The sequence below is a fragment of the Berghia stephanieae genome, chromosome 1, assembly GCF_034508935.2.
Source record: "Berghia stephanieae isolate SIO BIC M18660-M18661 chromosome 1, UCSD_Bste_1.3, whole genome shotgun sequence".
Classification (NCBI taxonomy): Eukaryota; Metazoa; Mollusca; class Gastropoda; order Nudibranchia; family Aeolidiidae; genus Berghia; species Berghia stephanieae.
In genome coordinates, this window is record NC_088360.1 from 144,668,155 (window position 1) to 144,691,009 (window position 22,855).

Here is a 22,855-nt window from a genome sequence, read left to right on the forward strand (position 1 = left end):
TGATGATTGTGGTTTTGCTGGCTGTTACGGCTGTGATGAGGATGATGATAATGATGATGATGATGATGATGATGACGATGGCGCAGATGGTGATTATTTGTTCGGTCGCTCAGTGGTACGGTGTCTCTTGTCACAAAATCAAGCCTTGTCAATGGCCGGATGAGTGACAGTGATTGTTGAAAATTGTGATCCAGACGTTAAGTCCGTGTGTCAGGCACTTGACTCAGGTGTGAATGTATTCTTATCTTATAAGCAATGACGGGTATTGTAAAGAGCTTTAATACAAAAAGACTCCAAACAGCGATCGGTACCTACTGTACGAAATGGATGTATGGTCGATATGGCGTGCCGGAGGAATAAATTAAATAAAATATTGTGAAGTTCATTGAGCATGGTAAATCCTTGGAAATGCGCTTTGAACTAATACACCTGCTAGACAACTCCGATTCCAATATAAACGACTGATTAATATTCCCATATATAAACTATAGTTAGCTGAAAATCTTTCTTTGTCGGGACTCCAAAAGTATGGAACGAATTAGACAAAGAAATCAAAGGGTCTTTTAGGAGCACTGATTGATTTTAGATTGATTATTACATTGAAATGTGTTGATATTTATTTTATCCATTATTATTAGGGTGGTGGTGGTGGTGGTGATGATGATGATCCCGCTGATATGATGGTGATGATAAATAAATTAAACATAATTCCCTTTATTCATCCCATAGGGGAGATTCGTCTTTCGGGTCTATTCTAAGGGAAGACTGGAATAACCCAAGCGATAGCCGCAGTGCAGCGCCGCAAATTTAGTTAGGGCAAGGTGACTTGCTCAAGACCACTCAGCGGCGGGTGATCGAACTCGGTACCTTTCGGGTGCCAACCAAAGACCGTACCGCTGCCCCTGATGATGATGATGATGATGATGATGATGATGATGATGAAGATGATGATGATGATGATGATGGGAACTAACAAAGAATACACAGGCATCTAAAATTGAAACATTCCATATTCAAAGCTAATGTTTTACTTTAAAAAATTGAGCTTTACAATACCCACTAAATGTGATCAAAGCGCTTTGTAAAGGGGTCCCCGGTCAACAGCAACATTTAATATGTAGGACGGGACATGCCGCCTGTTAGGCGATATTACAATTTTTCAGACAAAGACAACGCTGTTAACGGCCAGGTACTCATTTTACACCTGAGTACGGTGAGAGAATGTGAGTAAAGAGCCTTGTCCAAAGACTCAACTATGCACCGAGCGCGAGGCTCGAACCCAGGACTTTCCGATCCCAAAGCGGGTGTCATACCACTAGACCATTATAATGCACGAGAGCCATGGTCGACTAGAGTACTACCTATAGTTACGTCATGACTAGACCACATAGCCGCACTACTGTAGGAGTGTTCATTGATAGAGGGATGCGTGTGTGTCATAGAAATAGCCTTAGTGTGTGTGTGTGTGTGTATGTGTGTGTGTGTGTGTGATAGTCAAACTTTAGTAGGTTTAATGAAGTCTTGTCACACACGCGTGATACACCTATACGAATTTCCCTGCCACTGCCACCCAGACACACTAACATCTGACAAGGAGTGAGGGCTGTGGAAGAACCACAGACTACCGTGTGCAAACATTGGCGATTGGTATCGGATGGCAAACTGTGATCGTTTGAATTTGAAATGATTCGAAACACTCGTTACCCCTCCGCTCGCTCGAATCCTGATCGTCTCAAGCTCGTCTCACGTGTCAAGATCGTCTCAAGCTCACAACCCGCTTGATCGTTTTACGATCGAGTGATCGTTTTACTAACTCGCTCTTCCGGCATTGAGATCGAGCACTGACTCGTGGCTTGGCGCTCGGTCGTCGATCGAGTAAAAGCGATCAAATAACCCAACACTAATTTTCAGCGGGGACGAAATCGAAAGTAGAATCATCCTAATGGCTGCATTGTGAACGTGATTAACATCACCAGAATCATCATTTAAAGGTAATTAGTCTGCGTCTGGTCGCAGAATGAGATTTGGGCATTGGTACAGGAACAAGGTCCCTACAATCGTCTGGCTTTGTTCTCAAAGAGACCATGGCCAGATGGTTTAAAGTGTTCCAAGACTAAACATTAACCGAAGTGGCAATTCGGACAAGGCTGTCATTATTCCCAGACGCCTGTCTGGGGATAATAAAAATTCGTTATCCCCAGACAGGTGTCTGGGGATAACCAATTTTTGTTATCCCCAGACACCTGTCTGGGGATACTATCCCCAGACGCATGTAGCAAGTGGGCAGAAAGATTTTATGCAAAATGCCAAACTAGGCGTGAAAAATACCAAATATTCTGGAAAAAATACTAGTGGTTGTGTCCCAAAACAGTTAATATATCAAGTGATATTTAACACAAGATGAAAGTAAATAGTGATCAAATGTCAAATCCAGCTCTTTTAAAAAAAATATTTTAAAGCAATGAAATGTCTTTTGTTACTTTGATCTGAAAACGTCAAACTGGCAATTCGACTTTTTATTTTCAACCAGGAAGAAAGTTGTTAATCATCAAATCTGTTCATAGTCCACCAACCATTTAAATTTTCATTACCTACCTACCTGTTAACTTTATTGATCATCTCTTGTTTCTATAATTTGCTCATTCTGGCCACAATTTTGGGGACGACCGGGAATAAATTTTATGTCGCGGACGAATTCCTAGGCCATGGTGTTGTTCGCCCCAAAGCCCAAAACCCACACCTGTTATTTTCCTGTCTGCTTCGCACAAGACAATACAATTTAGTATCACACGTCCACAAAACTAGATCCAACAACATATTTTTATTCGAATCAGAGATGAAAATAACTACCAAAACAAGGAAGCAATAATGGTGGAAATATGTTTAGCTCATATATGAATTTAAAATATTCCGATATCGGTGTGGATAGGCAGCTCAGTGGGTTAGGCCACCTTTCATTTTACTCCTTTTAGCTGCACAGATTTGACCCAGTCGCGACCCCCCCCCCACACACACACACGCACACATATTTTTTTTTTTTTTACTTTTTCTTTCTTTCTTCTTGATTTTCATTGTTTTCACTTTTGTTCCGAGTTCCGAGCAAGAGTTTTTTTTTTTAATCAGTTGAATTTTTTATTTCTCCGATAATATTATTTCATTATTTAATTTGCTCTAGATCTATTATTGTTTTTTTTTTTTGTTTTGGTCAAATGATAATAATAATAATAATAATAATAATAATAATAATAATAATAATAATAATAATAATGATAATAATAATAATAATAATAATAATAATTGTTATTATTATTACTATTACCATCATAATCATTATTATATTATTATCAATAATAATATTATTTTTATTATTAATACTCTTATTATCATACTATTACTATTATTATTATTATTATTATTATTATTATTGTTATTGTTATTATTATTATTATTATTATTATTATTATTATTATTATTATTATTGTTAACACTATTCCCTGCTCCGAGGGAAATCTCTCTTTTTCTTTTTTTTTTATATTTTGACCTAAACCTTAGAGTTTTTTGTTTGCTAAACCTTTATGTAAATGTTCCGTTTCTGAGCATGAATTTCTTAAATTGTTTTTATTTTTAAAACAATTATTGTTTTTTTTTTCTCCTCTATCTGACCATTTGGTCGCTCTCTGAATATTTCTGTTTGTTTGCTTTTTAATTATTTATTCTTTTTAGACACTATTTGAGATCGGAGTGGGGACGAATATATTTGCTAGAAACTAGAAAAAAACAAAAGAGAGAGAGAGAGAGAGAGAGAGAGAGAGAGAGTTTAATAAAAAAAAAAAAGAGGTGGGGGGAGGATGGATGGGACATTTATCCCTTTCAACGTTCTGTAAAAAGAAGACGGAATTTAAAAAAAAAAAAAAAAAGTGACGCTACCAGCATTCGAACCACACACGTCGATTATGGTCAAACTTCCAGGGCAGACGACTAAACCATTCGGCCATGACACCCACTTCGAAGTCGACGCATATTGTGTATATGTAGTAACAACTGGTTTTAATGTTGGTTAATTTTATGTTTTTATAGATATTTTATTAACTTTCCTTATTTCTATGTGCATCTGGAAACATTCCATATTCTGGAATGTGGATAATTGTTTAAAAGAGCGGAGTTTCAAATATGCGTCTGGGGATAATGAAAATTCGTTATCCCCAGACAGGTGTCTGGGGATAACAAATTTCTATTATCCCCAGACAGGTGTCTGGGGATAATCACAGCGTTCGGACAATCGGACTCGGACTCGAGTATGAATAGTCTCCCTTGGCTATTCGGACTCAAACTCCTATGTGCGTGCGAATACTGAGGAGAGGACGACACAATGTGGGCAGTAGGCAGAGGGTGGAACTGATAAAGACATAGAAATAAGAGTTCAGAAGAAATTCTGTTTTGCCCATAATAATACGCAGTGGCTATTTTTACAGTCCCGTAAAGATGGTTCTCGGGGCTATTTTTACAGTCCCGTAAAGATGGTTCTCGGGGCTAATTTTACAGTCCCGTAAAGATGGTTCTCGGGGCTATTTTTACAGTTCCGTAAAGACGGTTCTCATGGCTATTTTTATGGCGTTGATGTAGGCAGTTTAGTGAGCAGCAGCAGTGGCAGTCAAATTTTGACCCAGCTCACGCATAGGAAAGTTGTGACCGAAAATTGCCGTTCGCGTTTTGGGGGGTTCAATTAAAGACGCATTACTTCGTTATAAAGAGGAATATCGCAGATATTTTGATATCATTATTTTCGTCTTATTTCCTTTTAAATGGTGCCAATTAAGGAAAAATCCATTGATAATTCCAGAAGTTATATGAAGTTAAAATTTGGCAATTTTCAAATGCATTTATTTTTTTATTTACCGCGTGTGTTTTTGAAATTTAAACGCTTGTTTTTAGAATAACATCTAAACTTTATTCATGCCAAATTTCAGGGCTCTATATCGATGCGCAGACACCTTTTAACTCTGCGCCGAAATGCCTTGTTTACATTATCTTCTCATCATGGCTGCCGGACGATATCGATATTTTAAACTTAGTTATGTATTATGTTAAATTTAGTCCATAATATTTTCAGTACTATTATTTGCTATGTTTTTATTTTGAATACATACTTTCCAACTTTATTTATAGGCTTTTTATAGTTTTTGTTTTAAAAGTTCGTATATTTCTTCTCTTTGTGAAATCCGATATTAATAATATCGATATTTTAAAAATACCAATTGCTTTAATTTAATTTTATTTTTCTTTCCCATATGTTTAGATATGTTTATCATTTGTATCCATATTCTAAAGGCCTTAGCCTTAATAATTATTTTGGTAAGAAGTTCTATTAGTTTTGACACCCCCATATATTGAGAGAGAAGGGGGGAGGGGGTGGGGGGATAAAATTATATTAATTGTCAGTTCAAATGATGTAATAGCAATAAACCCAAAGTGGTTCAGCAGAATTTTTTAAAGTATTCAAAGCCAGAACTTTCCTTCTAATTAGGTATAATAGGGAATCTGTTTCAATTTATTTGAACTTTTTCAATCTACCATTTTATTTATATGCAATTAAATTGCCATAGGTAAAAATAAACTCATTATGACATTACACAACATGTTTATATCTTTTCATTTAAATACTCTCAAACCCTTTTTTATTCTCTATGTATTAATTAGAAGAGGGGAATTATTTGCAATTGTTTCAATGAGATATTGGGGATAAATCCAAAAGTGATAGAGCAAATTGTTTCTTACGTCTAGCCGAGTTTTTGATTATGTAATATTTGCGTCATATTATGTAATAATGTGTTAATTTGAAATGTTTATCTTCCTCTTTATTAATGTAAATGCATTGTCCTCGATAAGACGAACATTTTGGTATACAATATATTATAAGAACTCCATATTGACTGTTTTAAACCATTTTTTATTAACATCACGCGATTTCGGTCACAACTTTGCAATGGTAATTTTGGGTTAAAATCGGTCTGAAATTTCAGACTTTGAACTGCCGTAACTACATTTCTAATCAAGATACAAACAAAATTCAAACTGTTTTGTAATCTGTGTTGCCAGCTCTTTCATATGACATTGGTTTCAAGTGTGTGAGGTACATTTAGAATTTCTATTAAACTCCCTAGTTGATGCGATTCTGTTCAATTATCCGCATAGTTATAGATTATCATCTTTTTGCAGTATTCACAAAACTTCACATATCATTTCTCCCGATATTTAGATGTACAGATCTAGAGGCGGTGAATGAAAGCAAAATTAATTTCATTTAACATATTTAGATCTAAAGCTACAACTAAAATTAACAAATAATTAATGTAAAGTCAATTCTCTTAGCGATTTTTACGGTACTGTCATTTTTATTACATATAATTTTTTATTTTTTTTGGCATAATTTATGTTTGTAGTAGGACAGAACAGCCCGTTTTCTATCATCAGTGGGCAGGTTAGGTTGTATGTCTTGATTTTTTTTTTTCTGTCAAACATACATATTATAGATCTATTATCAAACACTGAAAGTATATTTAGTTCCTGCTTGAGTCGACACCCCTCAAGATATAATACTTTACAGGTTGGCTTTTGTTTATACTTTACCAGTATAACCAGTCAGGAAGGACTAACGGTTTATACAATTTTAAAAGACGTAGACGTCTAACATTCAGGGTGCAGTCTTCTCACGTGAGAGTGGGTTTGAATCCAATTTCAGAAAAGAGGCCGTTCACAAACCAATTGGACACATTTTGACCATAATTTTAGAACCCCCCCCAACCTCCCAACCGTATTGTGGACAAATGACTACGCCCCCCCCCCCCCAATGTGGATGTCTATGGTAAAGATGCACATTGCGAAACACCTCATTCTTAAATATTGTTCTTTTGAATAATATTTTTTAAAAAAAGAAAGTAAATAATGATGATGATTCTCTACCATGGTCGGTCATGATCCAAAAGAATAGAGGTGCCCAAGACTGATCCTTATTGGGGCGCCGAGGTGGAGAGGGCATTTTACTTTGGTCCCACCATCGCGTTGCTCCTACTCCTTTACCGATTGACCCAGTGTTCGACCAGACAAGAGTGGTCGCTGTATTGCTCCTCCCTTCCCAGTTAGGAGGTTGTTTTATTGTTCTCCGCCAAAGCGGTGTTCACCTTGTGGTCAGACCCCTCTGCCTAGGCTTTGAGGTACCACTAGGGAAAGAGATAGATAGAGAAAAAGAGAAAGGAAAAAAAAAAAAGAGAGAGAGAGAGAGAAAGAGAGAGAGAGAGATTGGGAAAGAATGAAAGAAAGAGAGAGGGAGAGAAAGAGAAAATGAGAGATAGGGAAAGAAAGAAAGAAAGGGATAGAGAAAGAATGAAAGAAAGAGTGTGTGAGAGAGAGAAACAAAGAAAGACCGGGAGAGAGAGAGAGAGAAAGAAAGAGATTGGGAAAGAATGAAAGAAAGAGAGAGGGAGAGAGAGAGAGAAAATGAGAGATAGGGAAAGAAAGAAAGAAAGAAAGAAAGGGATAGAGAAAGAATGAAAGAAAGAGTGAGAGAGAGAGAAACAAAGAAAGACCGGGAGAGAGAGAGAGAGAGGGGGGGGGGAGAAATAGAGAAAGAAAGAGATTGGGAAAGAATGAAAGAAAGAAAGAGGGAGAGAGATAGAAAAAAAGAGAAAGTAAAAAGAAAGAGAGAAAGAGAAAGAAAGAAAGACATAGAGAAAGAATGAAAGAAAGAGGGAGAGAGAGAGAGAGGATGCTAACTTGCCGCACCTGAACGAAGGGAGTGAGAGTTTTAGAGCCAATGGCGTCTACTCAGCCAATCTGTTACTATTTATAAATCTATTACCGCAACGCCGTAAAAATAGCCACCAGAACCGTCTTTTCAGGACTGTAAAAATAGCCCCGAGAACCATCTTTACGGGACTGTAAAAATAGCCCCGAGAACCATCTTTACGAGACTGTAAAAATAGCCACTGCGATAATAATAATAATCGACTCAGCCTCAGCTCATCATCATATATCATATACTGTAACATACTATATACCCCTACTTTGGACTGTAGAAGTCGAGGGATTGTTACCTGTCTCACACTATCAGAATGTGTAATTTTTAAATTATTTATTTTTGTCCTGATTTTATTTGGGCATTGTGTTATGTTAGAAAAGGAAAGCTTTTCATTTATAATTTATACTAGGCAGTTTAGTGAGCAGCAGCAGTGGCAGTCAAATTTTGACCCAACTCGCCCATAGGAAAGTTGTGACTGGAAATTGCCGTTGGCGTTTTGGGGGGTTCAATTAAAGATGCATGACTTCGTTATAAAGAGGAATATCGCAGATATTTTGGTATCATTATTTTCGTCTTTCAATTTCCTTTTAAATGGTGCCACTTAAGGAAAAATCCATTAATAATTCCATAATTCTAGGTAAAAATAAACTCATTATGTCATTACACAACATGTTTATATCTTTTCATTTAAATACTCTCAAACCCTTTTTATTCTCTATGTATTAATTCAAAGAGGGGAATTATTTGCAATTGTTTCAGTGAGATATTGGGGATAAATCCAAAAGTGATATAGCAAATTGTTTCTTATGTTTTTGATTATGTAACATTTGCGTCATATTATGTAATAATGTGTTAATTTGAAATGTTTATCTTCCTCTTTATTAATGTAAATGCATTGTCCTCGATAAGACGAACATTTTGGTATACAATATATGGTAAGAACTCCATATTGACTGTTTTAACAATTTTTTATTAACATCACGCGATTTCGGTCACAACTTTGCAAATGTAATGTTGGGGTAAAAATCGGTCTGAAATTTCAGACTTTGAACTGCCCTAACTACATTTCTAATCAAGATAGAAACAAAATTCAAACTGTTTTGTAATCTGTGTTGCCAGCTCTTCAATATGACATTGGTTTCAAGTGTGTGAGTGAGATACATTTAGAATTTCTATTAAACTCCCTATTTATACCACAGTTACTTTGTTGACTTTGATTTTGACTGACTTAACTTTTGTTACTTTTGAAGAGTTTATTTTAACTCTAGTTTTTATTTCATCTGGACTTCCAATTGATCAATGATTTTGTCTTTTTCGTCAAATAAAGTGGGTTTAGACTACCTGTTGATGGTTACTACAATTGTAATTTTGATTTGCATTAATTTTATGTAATTATCAATGATTAATATATTTTTTTAAAAAACAGAACTATACTCCACGGGAGACAATCCAGACTTAAGAATCTGTTGATTTCCCATGCTCATCTCTTGAGTTTTAAAAAAGCAGAGGCCTCACTTCCATACCAATGCCAAGATTTGGTTATTTTCCTGCAGCTTACTTATGTATAGAAATTTTTAAAGATTTGTGTTGTTAAGTTCTAGAAAATAAAATTCCCTTATATTCATCCCATAGGGGAAATTTGTCTCTATGGTTTATTTCAAAGTAAGACTGGAATAACCCAGGCATCCGCCGCAGTGCAGTGCCGCAAATTGAGCTAGTGCGAGGTGACTTGCTCAAGGCCACACACCATGATAATAAATGTCGAAACCGAAAAGAAATCAAAATGTCGTCATTTTTTCCTCTTTGTTTCTGTTAATCAACCGTCGATAAACCAAAAGTCTTATTGCGCAAACTATCTTTAAATCAAAAGGAAATTGTCCAAACACCTGCTAATCTAAGAAAAAAATTGCTGATAACCGAACAAAATTCCAGTTACAGCTATTACCTATACTAAAACACTTTATACATGTATCATTTTCAACACCTCTCACATACCTCCACTTCACCACCAATTTTATTTTTTTTTAAAACACAGGTATTCTTATTTGTTTATTTCATTCTTAAAACAAAATTAATTTTTATTTTGAATCCAGACAAAGGCATGTGTGCGACAAATGAGACGTGTTGCCTATATTTTGTTATGAAATGATGACAATGATTGTATTGATTGTTATTGTTATTATTATTATTATTATTATTATTATTATTATTATTATTATTATTATTATTATTATTATTATTATTATTATTATTATTATTATTATTATTATTATTATTATTATTATTATCACTGAGGGGTTTTTATGAATGTACACTTTTTTCTGCCAGATCCAAAATGAGTGCAAAGAAAGTATCTGCATTTTCAATGTTTCATATGGGCAAAAATAAGGTAGGTCTCAAGAAGAGGTCTTTCATTTGTGTTATATATCAGGCCTGTCAATCCACAGGCAATTGTCTGTTATCAGGCAATTCATTATTCTCTACTTCAGGGGACATAATATTAGACAAAAATAAATTTAAAGAAGTTATTTGCTCCGGTATGTAAAAAAAAAGCCCTTAAATTAAAATTTAGAATTACAGGAAATATAAAACCATGGATGACAACACTGAAGCATATAGCCAGTACTATAGTTACGTTGGGTAGCAAAGCTGCCTCTCTCTCTCTCTCTCTCTCTCTCTCTCTCTCTCTCTCTCTCTCTCTCTCTCTCTCTCTCTCTCTCTCTCTCTCTCTCTTTCTCTCTCTCTCTCTTCTCTCTCTCTCTCTCTCTCTCTCTCTCTCTCTCTCTCTCTCTCTCTCTCTCTCTCTCTCTCTCTCTCTCTCTCTCTCTCTCTCTCTCTCTCTCTCTCTCTCTCTCTCAAGGGGATACCCCATTTTGCGAGTGTCATTTGTTACCTTTTGCTCGCTTGACCGTGTAGGTTCTGATGATGGTAGTGCGCATGCAAGTTGCCCCAACACACATTCGTGGTGTGTCTTATCTTCATGTCTTCACACACCAATTTGACATTATGCTATAAGTATAAGTCTTTGTAATTTCTCGACATCATTATTCCTTTGTAATTTATGATTGTTCGTCTGAACATTAGCAGCAAAACAAAACGCAACCAAAGACATCTGTTTGGGTTCTGATTTAAATATTCGCTTTTACATTATTTTAAACAACACGTCACTTTTCTTTTCTGTTCCATCCATTCTGTCAAACTGGCCAGGGACAATTATGGAAATTATGGGACAGTATGCGTGCTGTCACCCTTCCTTTTGTAGGTTTGAATTCACTTCTCTGTTTTTCTACTTTCATTGCTTCTGACGAATTTCTGTAAAGAAATACATAAGACGCAGGGCTTGGGCAAGATCTGGACTCAATAAATCACTTCCTTTGTCTATATTTTGCTGTATAATTAGTTTGTGATTTAGCATGGTCTTATCAGTATCAGACTCTAGCTTGATTGAATTCCTCATGTTGTGACATGACATAAAATATCAAATTAAAAAACAGCTAATGTACAAGATGGTGTATCGTTTGAAATGGTTATAGCAGTGGAAAATTCATTTCTATACAATGGGTGGAATAGATCATAATTTATTTATCTTCATTCTTTCAACACATCGATTAAAAAATAACATTGTATTTTTGTTTGACTTTACTATTTTTATACTGTTATGTTTAAAAAGATTCTCATTAAAGAGTTAAATCACTTGTTAGCTGTTTATTCTTCAATGGTTGGATTCTATGTTATATAACAGATTTTTAATCTTTTAAGAAAATATTTGATGTTAAGAGGACACACGAGGCAAAATGTTTTAGTTTCGTTATTAGGGTCTGTGATGTCGATCATTTTAATTCTAACTACGTTTGCAGAATGACAAAAAGAACAAAAGCCGACCACCTTCGGGCATTGATCAGCCTGAAATGATGCGACGTGCTCACAGTTCTCAGTCAGTGAATCGTTCTTTGAAGAAAGAACATGGAAGTGGATCTAAAGGCAGAAGATTCTTGGTTTGTATTTGTTGATTTTCAAATTGTTTTCTTTTTTGAATCCATGAAACATTTGATTTGCTCTATTTTTTTATACCTACATCACATTTTGCATAATGGGCAGACAGTGGTGCCAACCTTACGTAAAAAATGCGTATTTTTACGCATTTTCATTCATTGTACACATTTTTTCTGAGGATTGTACGCATAATTAAATTTCTATTATTTATGCATTTTTAGCATTCATACACTTTTGGTGTCCTTAAGCACTAAATGTTTCTTGACCCATCAGAATTATATATGGATCTGGAAGTTGATACTATTTATCATCTATAAAGTGTAAGATTATTCATTATTTCAAATATTAATTATATCATTGCTATCATGGTCTAATTGCCCATTATCAGATTTAGTGCTAATTATCGATTTTACAGAATTGTACGCATTTTTTCAAAATCTTACTCATTTTGGCTCTCCATTGTACACATTTACATGGGCTAGGGTTGGCAGCAGTGGGCAGATATACCTTAGTTAAATTGAAACAAATTCTTGGTCTATTCTTACAAACATTTACACACTTGGTAACTGCCCTGATTTTCCTTTTTCATAAATATAATTTTTCGTTTCGGTAATTACTGTAACATTTGTGAAGTTATTTTTCAACGGGGGCAAAGTAGCCGAGTGGTTAAGGCATTGCACTGTGATCCAGAAGGTCCCCGGTTTGAGCGTCGCTTCGGGCACTTTCATTTTTTTTTCCCCTTAGGCAAGATCATTAACCCCTGATTTGCTGACTTGGACAACATGGGTGATTCCTGTAGACATTAGACATCCTGTTTGATGGATTATTTATATTCCTTCATGGAATGCCAAGGCAACGGGATCTTATGGTGCCATTGCCATTTAAAAAGAAATGAAAATGTAACGATATGAGAATGACAAATTTCAGACAACAGACAAGCTAGAGGGTGATTGAAACAATCGACCCCTTGACCTTCCATTCAGTATGTCATGTGACCTGCTGTTTGCATGTCACGACTCATCATGTGTGTCCTCATGTGTGATTTATAAACCTGTAGACCATGTGATTATGATTTTTATCTATAAATATTAAATAAATAAGGAAACACCGAACTTAGTTGTTGCCAGGAAGCAAATGAGGTGTAATATTCTCTTCAGAACACGATGGACACAGCCTTTGATCTTATTTGCTTATGATATAGATAGAGATAGATGGCTAGTTTTCTAATATTTAAGTTTAAGCTTAATGTTAGGGCCTATTTGAATTTGTTAAAAGATAAGACACTTTGCTGTTTGACCTTAAAAACAGATGATTTTTAGTATTGTGAATAGAATTATTATAGATATCTATAAATTTATTTTTTATGTCTTCAGAATGCTTTGAAAAGTGGTGGAAGTATCAGAGAGAGCATTCGTATGTCTGGGAAGAAATTGAAAGCTTCATCTCTCACTTCAATAAACAAGGACAGTCCATTTGATCGAGTATCCCTTGGTGAACTTAAGAATAGTGGTCAGAAGAAAAAGCAGAAACGGAAAACCCTTGAAAGTAAGCTGATTTTTTATTTTTATTTTTTATAAATAAGATATGATCTGCACTTATCCACTGAAACGCATTTTGATTATTGATTTATTGGAATTGTGAAAGAAATATATACAACATCTAAACATTTTATCATGTTGAATCACTTCAATTGAATTCATGAGCATTTTATCATGGTGAATCACTTCAATTGAATTTGTGAGCAATGCTGTCGGTTATTTATAGAGATATCTATTTGACTTTTCAATTGCCACTTGTAAAGTAAATTATTTATTTATTAAAGTGAATGTTTTTTGTTTTTTACTCTTTTGAATTGTTATTATTTTTTTAAACCTTTGGTGATGATTTATCTAAAAATTATACCTACCAAAAATATCTGTGTTTCTACCATCATCATTTGTCTGCGAGAGCAACCTATTCAATCACTTGACTAAGTCAACAAGACAGTTGATTTTTGGGTTGGTGATGGTGACGGAAAGGAATCTGGTTTGTGTTTACTAGTTTGATATTGCTATAATTAGAACTTTTACATGCAATGATGGTGTCTAAATGTTTTTCTCCCTCTCTGATCCACAGATAAGAAAAATAAGATTAAGATTAACTTTATTGATCCTTTAAGAAATTTTTAAAGTGTGATATTCTTTATTTGGCTTCTGTTATCAAGATAGAATTAATCGAGCTAGCCTGAAATAAAAATGGAAGCGTTTACATCACTCACTCATGCATTTGTACAGACAGCAAAATGCTGTCACTTTCTGTGGTATTGGGTTTTTAAAAAAATAAAGAAATAGAAAAGAAACTGTTAAAGAGCCACTATATTATCAAAAATGGTTTATGTCATTTCTAATATTAAAAAAAATTACTGAGCAAGATAAAATTGTTACAGTTTGTGGTCAACTAAACTGACACTATTTTTAAAAAATTTCTCTGGAGGATTTATTTCTTGCTATATTTAATTGATATTAAGAATATAAATACTTCATACGACCTGACGAGGATTTCTTCAATAACTCATAATAAACATCCCTTTTTCAGTAGCCAGAATTGAAACAACACCCGTGAGCCACAAAAGTCCTGGAAATTCAAAGACGTCCAAGAAATTAACTGACAATGATGCTTTCCCTTCTCCCAAAAAGTCACCCAAGGATTCCCCCAAATATAATAAAGACAACAAATCACCTCCTACCAACAAAAGCACTGCCTTGATCGCTGAGGGCAACTCCATAACTGCCAGTGGTTCAAAAAGGAAAGGAAAAAAGATGAATGGGGATGGTTTGACCCCTAAAAAGAAAAGGAAAATGGTCAACGGTTCTGCTAATGTACCCGAGGTAAGGAGTAGTATGTATCCGAGGGAATTATTTGTGTGATATTGTGGTATGACACTTGTCTTCGGATCGATAGAGTTCGGCACTGAGCTTTGCATAATTGAGTCCTTGTAAAAGGTACTTTACTCACATCCTCTCATCGTATACTGGTCAAAAATGAGCACCTGCCTGTTGAGTTGTCTCTATCAGAAATTAAATTGTAATATCGTCTTACAGGTCCTGTCCTACATGTAAGGTATTGATGTTTGCGAGGGACCTCATGTAAAGTGCTTTGAGCATATTTAGAAAAAATTGCGCTGTTTAAATGCTCAAATGTTTCAGGCTGTTTAGAGGTTTTTTACTTAATTGGTATTCACCACCATTTATTGAGATGGATGTAAATTAAGTTCAAATGCTCCCAGGCAGTCCAAAGTATATGCCACTGTAAATTTCTTTGCACCAGATTTCCTAATTATTTTCATCTCTATATTTTCCTAACACTTTCACCTTTAAAAAAAAAATTATTTTCAATTTGCACTCATATTGTCCTGAGTTGTCATGATAACAAAAGAAAATTGTTGGACCAATGGTTCATTTATCTCCTGACAACATGGATGTAGTATTCTGGGTGGGGTCTTCATCCCTTGCTGGTTGGGGTGGACACTCTTGATACGTCTTCTATCCCCCTATAATACATTTCCTTTGCCACCTGGCTATGGTCTGAGTCCTTACCTGGGAGAGAAACAGTCAAATGTGTGTTATTAGTTTTGGAAGGGGATATTATTTTTTAATTGTAAATCATCTCTCTGATAGTGTTTTTGGTTTTTTATATAATATTGTGTAAGCATTTAGTAAGATCCTGTGCTTATTATATCTGGATGGGACTTTTAGGTGAAGTACATTGATAGTTTGCTCTTGGACTCTACCTCTACATTGATAGTTTGCTCTTGCAATTTTCTTATTTTTCTCAGGTGATTTTAATTGTAAAACTAGAATTTTTAAAAATCCCATTTTCTTCGTTTTTACGGGCCCTAAAATGATCTAAAGGTGTCATTTATTTGGCAGATGGATTGTTAGAGTGTTACTACAAAAAGAATGCCTAACAGGGAACTTGTATGAATGAAACATTAGGGATTTCGACTTCACCCGGGGGTTGATCTTGGTCTCTTTATTTTGCTTGTTAAGCAAGTGCTATAACAACTGAGCCATCAGGACCCCCATTGAGGATGCAGACTTGTGGAAATGTGCTATATTGATGTTCATACATATTTATTTTCATTTTTTTTCTTTTTGTAAACAAAGTCAATGTACTGAACTTTAGAAAAAAAACGTCTAAAAAGGCTATTAATAAACTGCTCTGATGATCTGTTTGAAGGTTTTAAAATTTAATGTTTTAAAATATTTTTTTTTAAAGAGCATCTCCAATGGATCAGGCGAGGGCCTACCATACATGTACGACAGCACGTTGGAAGCCACCAAACTGTTTGAGTGTATCATCCATCCAGTGAAGACAGGCCGATTTTTTGAGTAAAGTATTATTTACATTTTATCGTAGATTGGAATTTTTTTTTGCAATTTAAAGGTTTCTCGTTATATATGTTGACATTATTTGGTCAGATGTGGAAAAAATTTGCTTATTTCAAACCTCTTGTTCACATGGGTTTTTATGGGCTAAATTTGGATATTTTCTCCTTAAAATTTTGAAATTTTAAACTAAAATTGTAGAGGAAATTGGATGTAATTATATTTGAAGGCGTTGGTTTTATACTATGCCCAAGTCCAGTTTGGTTTATAATTGAGACAGGCTCAAAATGCTGTGGATTTTTCATTTTCTCTTGTAGCTTGAAAATTATACCTGCATCTTTTATTGGAAAAGAAGAAATATCAACTAATTCATCAATTTTACTTTCTAGATCACTGGCATCATCACAATTGTCAATCGCTTATAGAAGCGGCCAAACTAGATTTGGGCAAGGTATGGAACGAGTCCCTTCTATTTTGCGCGTCAGCTTGAGTGTACGTAAATTTTCCAAGATGAAATCTTTGTAGGGTCTATCTGGAAATAAATAAAAGACAAGAGATAACCCAGTTGTCGGTCTCGTTGCAGCATCACAAAGCGCTGAGGTAGCATGAAAATGACAAGCTAAGACGAAGTGACATTCGATTTCGGCGCAAAATCTCAATTAAAATACCCCCCTAGGGCCAATTTTTATTGAATGCTCTGATGAAAGAAATGATACCATTGGTTCAATTTAGTCCTTTTGTAGAAAGTAGGATTGGATTATAATATTATTTTTGCTTTTCAAGACTGGCCGTTGGCCAGTTGAACAGATTCTGCTCTGGCTGCACAGTGCGGCCAATGGCACTGAAAGTGTTAAGTTTCTTGCTCAAGGAAAAAAGGTGCCATTCAGGTGCTCAAACCCAGGTCCTCCAGGTTTGAATTCAACTCCGTATCCACTCAGCCTTTCACAATGTTACAATTGTTTGTTAGAGACTGTAGAAATTCATCTTATATATTTCTAAGTAATGAGGCGATAGTATTATCCTATTAAAGTTTGAATTGTACATGTTTTGCAGTGAGTTATGGGAGAAAAAGCCATTGCTGGTAAAACGTCATATTCCTGACTATAATCGAGGGTGGTTCTCAACGTCAGAGTTTGATAAAATATTGAGACAGGTGAGAGTAATTATAATTATTATTATTATAATGATAAAAACAAAAGAAGTTTATCAAATAAGGGACAATTCATTTCAGTGGTTTGATGTTCGCATTTATTTATTTTTTTATTTAAGTAAAAAGATGGTAAATGTCAGGAAACGATAATATATGCAATTTTGTTTATTGATATTATATATATATATACTGATATTATATATATATATATTTCCATGTATATACAAAGCTGATATTATCCATTCACAGAACTTATAATTTCAAATCATTAAAAAAAAAAAAGAAAGAAACAGACAACAAACATGGACTCATTTGAATGAAAGGCTAACATTTTTTTTTTTTTCAGCTTTCTTACAAGTATTAATATTAAATAATTATTGAATCTTTTTAATTTTATTGTATTATTTGTTCTACTTTTCCATCTTTGATGACTTATGTGTTGAAAATTGCTCTTTGGTCTTCTCCCTTTTCCCTCTCAAACTAAGTCCATAACGGTCGGAGCAATACCCTCTTTACTATGGCACAGTAAAATGTATGTGTTTTTTTTTTTAATTTAAAATATTTCAGGATAATGTCCAGTGGGGAGTAAATTTGGATGCAACATCATTTGTGGAAGACAAAAGGGAGACCCACAATCAGAGTGGCAAAGCCTATGCTCCTGTCGTGTGGGATATGTATCAGGTAGGTCTGACTTTTCATTGGAGGAAAGAGTTGAGTCCTAGGCGGAGGTCTTTGTTTTTCTCCTTGCCATGTCACCATTCTATTTCTACAGCAGAATTGCCACAATTGCAGATTTAAATGGCAGTCTTTTTTAAAGGGCTAAATTCACAATTTATCATCAAGATTTTTATTTTTAATTCCGAAATTTAAAGGAAAAGTGATAAAAATATTATTCTTTTACTCAGAAATGGTTTTGTGACCAAATTAGATTATGTTTTGACATTTCATGTGAAAAAAGGTAGAAATGCACTTTGACTTTTTGTCTTTGTTATGAAATATTTGATCCTGGATGTAATCTTTGTCAGTGAGGGTAATATTTTATCTTACTGTTAAATCAACTTTCCTCATGAAGTATAAAATATTTTTGATTATACCAAACTGAAATAAAAGTACCAAAAAAAAACAAACAAACCCAAAAAGCAAAAACAAATCAGATCGCTGCATTTTAAAATAACAGTTCATGTAAGGATCATAATCCGACATGTTGGGTTGGCCCAAGTATTATATTATTATTTTTATTTTTTTTTTTTTTGGTTATATACAGATTTTTCTCCTAAAATATACAGGTTTTTTGTTTATTGCTAGTGGCAGTTTTGTTAAAAAGCCTCTTTAATTTTACCTCAGATTAGGGCAGTTGTGATATTTATGGTTTCTTTTCCACTTTTCAGGCAGGATGTTCTTTGAGATTGTTGAATCCTCAAACTTACAGCAGAAATGTCTGGAAAGTTCTCTCTGTCCTCCAAGAATACTTTGGCTGTTGTGTTGGAGCAAATGTGTAAGTTGAAATTATTTATATATATAATTAGATATTGACATTGTAAAGAGGAAAAAAATTAGTTCTTCATTAGACCCATGGAATTAGAGTTTATCCTGATTTCTATAGCGTGAAATGGAAAATAGCAATTGCTTGCAACCCATTGGATAGGACACTGGTTTATCACAAAGTTCTTTCTGCCAGATCTAACATACCAGCTACCTGAACACTGCTGGGTGGTCAAAAAGGGTCAGAAAAAATCTTGACTTCTCAGGGGATCAATCTCGGACCCCTTTTCTGTGAAACAAACGCCCTACCAACTGAACTATGGGGATGGCTTAATTAGATATTGAGCCTTGCTTTATCACAAAACCAGAGTTTTTGTTTTACATCACTTCATTTAATGGGGGTAAAAAAATAATCAAATGTCTTCATTTAAAAAAAAAATATTGAGATTACTTATAATTTTTTATCTTTATGACAGGACTGTCAATGCCCTGTCTTTAAAATGTCTTTTTTTTAAAAAACTCTCTAAAAAGTTAGATTTAATAGTAATATCAATAAATAATAATAATAATAATAATAATAATAATAATAATGAAATTTATTTATATTGCACCCACTCCTCTATACAATAAAGCTCTAGGCGCATAACAATAACTTCAATCCATTCAAATTTCTCTCTCTCTCTCTCTCTCTAAATAAGTCTTTTACCATTGATGTACCTAATGTCGAGGATCTGAAGTGCTTTCACTGTCATGACCCTAAATACTCATTTATCGCCAAGCATACACTTACAGGAGAGAGTAATAGCATAAATGTCAACTTCTTGAGACTGCCTGAAGATGTAGACGTAGATTGTTGAGAAAATAAATTTGTTGATAAATGTATAATTTTTAACTATACGGCACAGTTAATTTACATTTCCACAGATTCACACCATGCTCAATCCGCTAAACCTGCAGCTTGCCATCCTTTGATAATGCTAATAATGATGATGATAATTATGAAGATATTGGTAACTGCTTTGCATACATGTTGAATCTTACGAATTTTAGACAAATTTCATGGCCAAATACTAAATTTGATGGAAAATTACGAATTTTAAATTCTTAGTAATACTTAATGATAATAATGATGATAAGAAGAAGAAGAACAACTTCTACTACTACTATTACTACTATGATAATAATAATAATATTCTTTTGGTTGTTCGTACACAATTTCAGAAATTACGAATTTCCTTGTCAAATTACTAAAAATACTCTTCAACAGTCGTAACGCCACTTCTTTCCTTATGACGCATGGTAACTTAGTTACACTGGCTCTAAACTATCAGAACAATGGCGGACGCCCGTATGAAATATTTCTCTGGCGAGAATAAAGGGTATCCAGAGGAAAAAAAACACAGATATTTGATCATGTTTTGACTTTTACACATTCTGATCACAAGACATATGAAAAGTTCTAGCCAGCATGAAAAATAAAAAGTAATGATTTTCTTTGTTTAGAACCAAGATGGCCGCCGTTACTGGGTGGCGTGACATCAGACTATTGAATTGTATTGACATAAAAATGACTAAATTTGAAGTTTTCATTTTGGCACGTCTGTCTTTGTTTAAATTAATTGGATTAATCCATTGATTTAATGACTTGTGTTTTATTTTATAGCTATTTAACGCCTGCTGGCACTCAAGGTTTTGCTCCCCATTATGACGACATTGAGGCATTTATCATCCAATTGGAGGGCAAGAAGCATTGGAAACTCTACAGCCCAAGGTTGGTTTTAGATAAAAACATAAATACATGAGCATTTATACAGTGTATTATCTGCTAAATAATAATAATAATAATAATCTTTATTGTCCAAATTAAAGGCAATTCATGTGAGGTAAACATGCTCAGAGTGTTTTATAAGGACTCCCTTGCCAAGAATACCACTTAACATGTAGAACGAGACATTATGCCTATAAAGCGATATTACTATTTTTTTTTGACAACTCTGATAACGGCCAGGTACTTGTTTTACACCTGAGTACAGTGAGAGAATGAGAGTAAAGAGATTTTTCCAAGGGCTCAACTATGTGCCACTCAGAGCAGGACTCGAACCCAGGACCTCCAATCCTAAGGCGAGTGTCACATCACAAGACCACAGCCACATTAATAAAAATGTATATGTACTTCTTTGTAGCTTATTTAATTGTTTTCACAATGTTAAATGCACCTCATTGTGTATCACTTATTTCACCCCAGAAACCATTTGGAGATAAATATAGAGATGAAAATTCGTTCGGCTATGTCGTCTTGTGGTATGACACTAGCTTTCAGATCGGAAGGTCCTGGGTTCGAGCCGTGCTCAGCACATAGTTAAGTCCTTGGAAAAGATTCTTTACTCACATTCTCTCACCGTACCCAGGTGTAAAATGATTACCTGGCCGTTGTCTCTGACAGGAAAAAAAATTTTTTAATCATCTACCCAGGAGTCATGTCTCGTTCTATATGTTACATATTGCTGTTGGTCAGGGACCCTTTGTAAAGCACTTTGAGCATGTTTAGTGGATATTGTGCTATATAAAAAAAAAAAGCTCAATATTGTATTCATGTCATATGGTTCCTGTTAAGTGTCTTTTTGTTATACCAGCACTCTTAACAATTTAGTCATTATATTAGCTAAGCATTTAAATTAAATTAAATTAAGCTTTTATATAGCGCAATATCCACTAAACGTGCTCAAAGCGCTTTACAAGGGGTCCCTGGTCAACAGCAACATTTAACACGTAGGACAGGACATAACGCCTGTTAGGCGATATTACAATTTTTCGGACAAAGACAACGTTGTTAACGGCCAGGTACTCATTTTACACCTGAGTACGGTGAGAGAATGTGAGTAAAGAGCCTTTTCCAAGGACTCAACTATGCGCCGAGCGCGAGGCTCGAACCCAGGACCTTTCGATCCGAAAGCGAGTGTCATACCACTAGACCACATAGCCGCACATTCATTCATTCAAGCCTGAGTAAATTGTAATTGGATTTGACCCATAAGTGAAAATAAAAACATTAGTCTTGATGTCCATGGTACTGGTGTTTGGGACAAGATGAGATAACAGGGTGATAAGGTATTGATTGACCTTACACCTGGAGAAGGTTTAAAACCCATTTGTCAGCATCTTCATAGCCCAAATTAGGCACTTTGTGGGCTACTCAGTGGCTGACGTTGTGAGTATCCCAGTCTGTTCTTAGGACAGAACCTAAAGAAACATTTCCCTGGAGAATGAATGAAGGAAATTTATTTATTTATTTTTTAAAATTTATTTATTCATTCATTTAAAAAATATATATCTATTTATTTACAACAGACGTTGTGCAGTGCTAACATTTTTTTCCTTCCTTTTCTTTTAGTGTTCTGTAATGATAATTTCTGTTCTTTTTTTGTTCACTTTTAACAGAACAGATGAAGAGGTTTTACCAAGATTTTCAAGTGGTAAGATGTTATAAATAAATAAGATATATTTATTATTGTTAATACATTTCCATTTTAATTGAGCAGCTATGCTGTAGTGGTATTGTTTGGTATCATCAGCTCCATTTTGTAGTTTTTGTCTGTCCACTTACACAATGCGCAAAGGGACCAATCACGGCGTCTAATCTGCACTATAAATCTGACCGTTTAGTTTCCCGCTGTTCCGAGCGCCGACGTAACCTCACCCGACAGGTAACCGGGGTCAACAGCGGTCAGCCGATATCAATTCCCAGAACGTAGATTTGACGTGCATTGGGTGATACCAATGGATGATTTCCGTACCAATTAACCTCACGATCTTCGTGACGATGCAATTCCACCCAAATGCAAAGAATTCTTGCAGACCTCCTCTTTCCATCGGTCCAATTTTTATTTCAATATCTCCAGTACTTATTCCACAAGCCGTGATTCAAATTCACATATTTTTCTATAACATTTAAATAAAATTACTTGTAATTACCTCAGGATTCTAAAAAAACGTTGCTATAAACTTTAAATTTTTTTGGTGTGATTCACAAGGCACAAGTTTTACTACGAAATGAGGTAAGTTTCATTT

General features: G+C 34.7%; 1 protein-coding gene across 1 annotated transcript in view; it reads left to right on the forward strand.

Annotated features, from left to right (window-relative positions):
- The first annotated feature begins 1,848 nt into the window (after window positions 1-1,848).
- The window catches only part of LOC144963410 (ribosomal oxygenase 1-like), a 34,895-nt gene continuing 13,888 nt past the window's right edge, over window positions 1,849-22,855 (forward strand). The window contains exons 1-11 of the mRNA XM_078897399.1: window positions 1,849-1,991; window positions 10,124-10,184; window positions 11,653-11,790; window positions 13,162-13,333; window positions 14,363-14,655; window positions 16,046-16,158; window positions 17,209-17,308; window positions 17,873-17,986; window positions 18,694-18,800; window positions 20,451-20,558; window positions 22,226-22,260. Of these exons, the coding sequence (XP_078753525.1) occupies window positions 10,131-10,184; window positions 11,653-11,790; window positions 13,162-13,333; window positions 14,363-14,655; window positions 16,046-16,158; window positions 17,209-17,308; window positions 17,873-17,986; window positions 18,694-18,800; window positions 20,451-20,558; window positions 22,226-22,260 (1,234 nt within the window). The 5' untranslated portion in view covers window positions 1,849-1,991; window positions 10,124-10,130. The remainder of the gene's footprint in view (window positions 1,992-10,123; window positions 10,185-11,652; window positions 11,791-13,161; window positions 13,334-14,362; window positions 14,656-16,045; window positions 16,159-17,208; window positions 17,309-17,872; window positions 17,987-18,693; window positions 18,801-20,450; window positions 20,559-22,225; window positions 22,261-22,855) is intronic.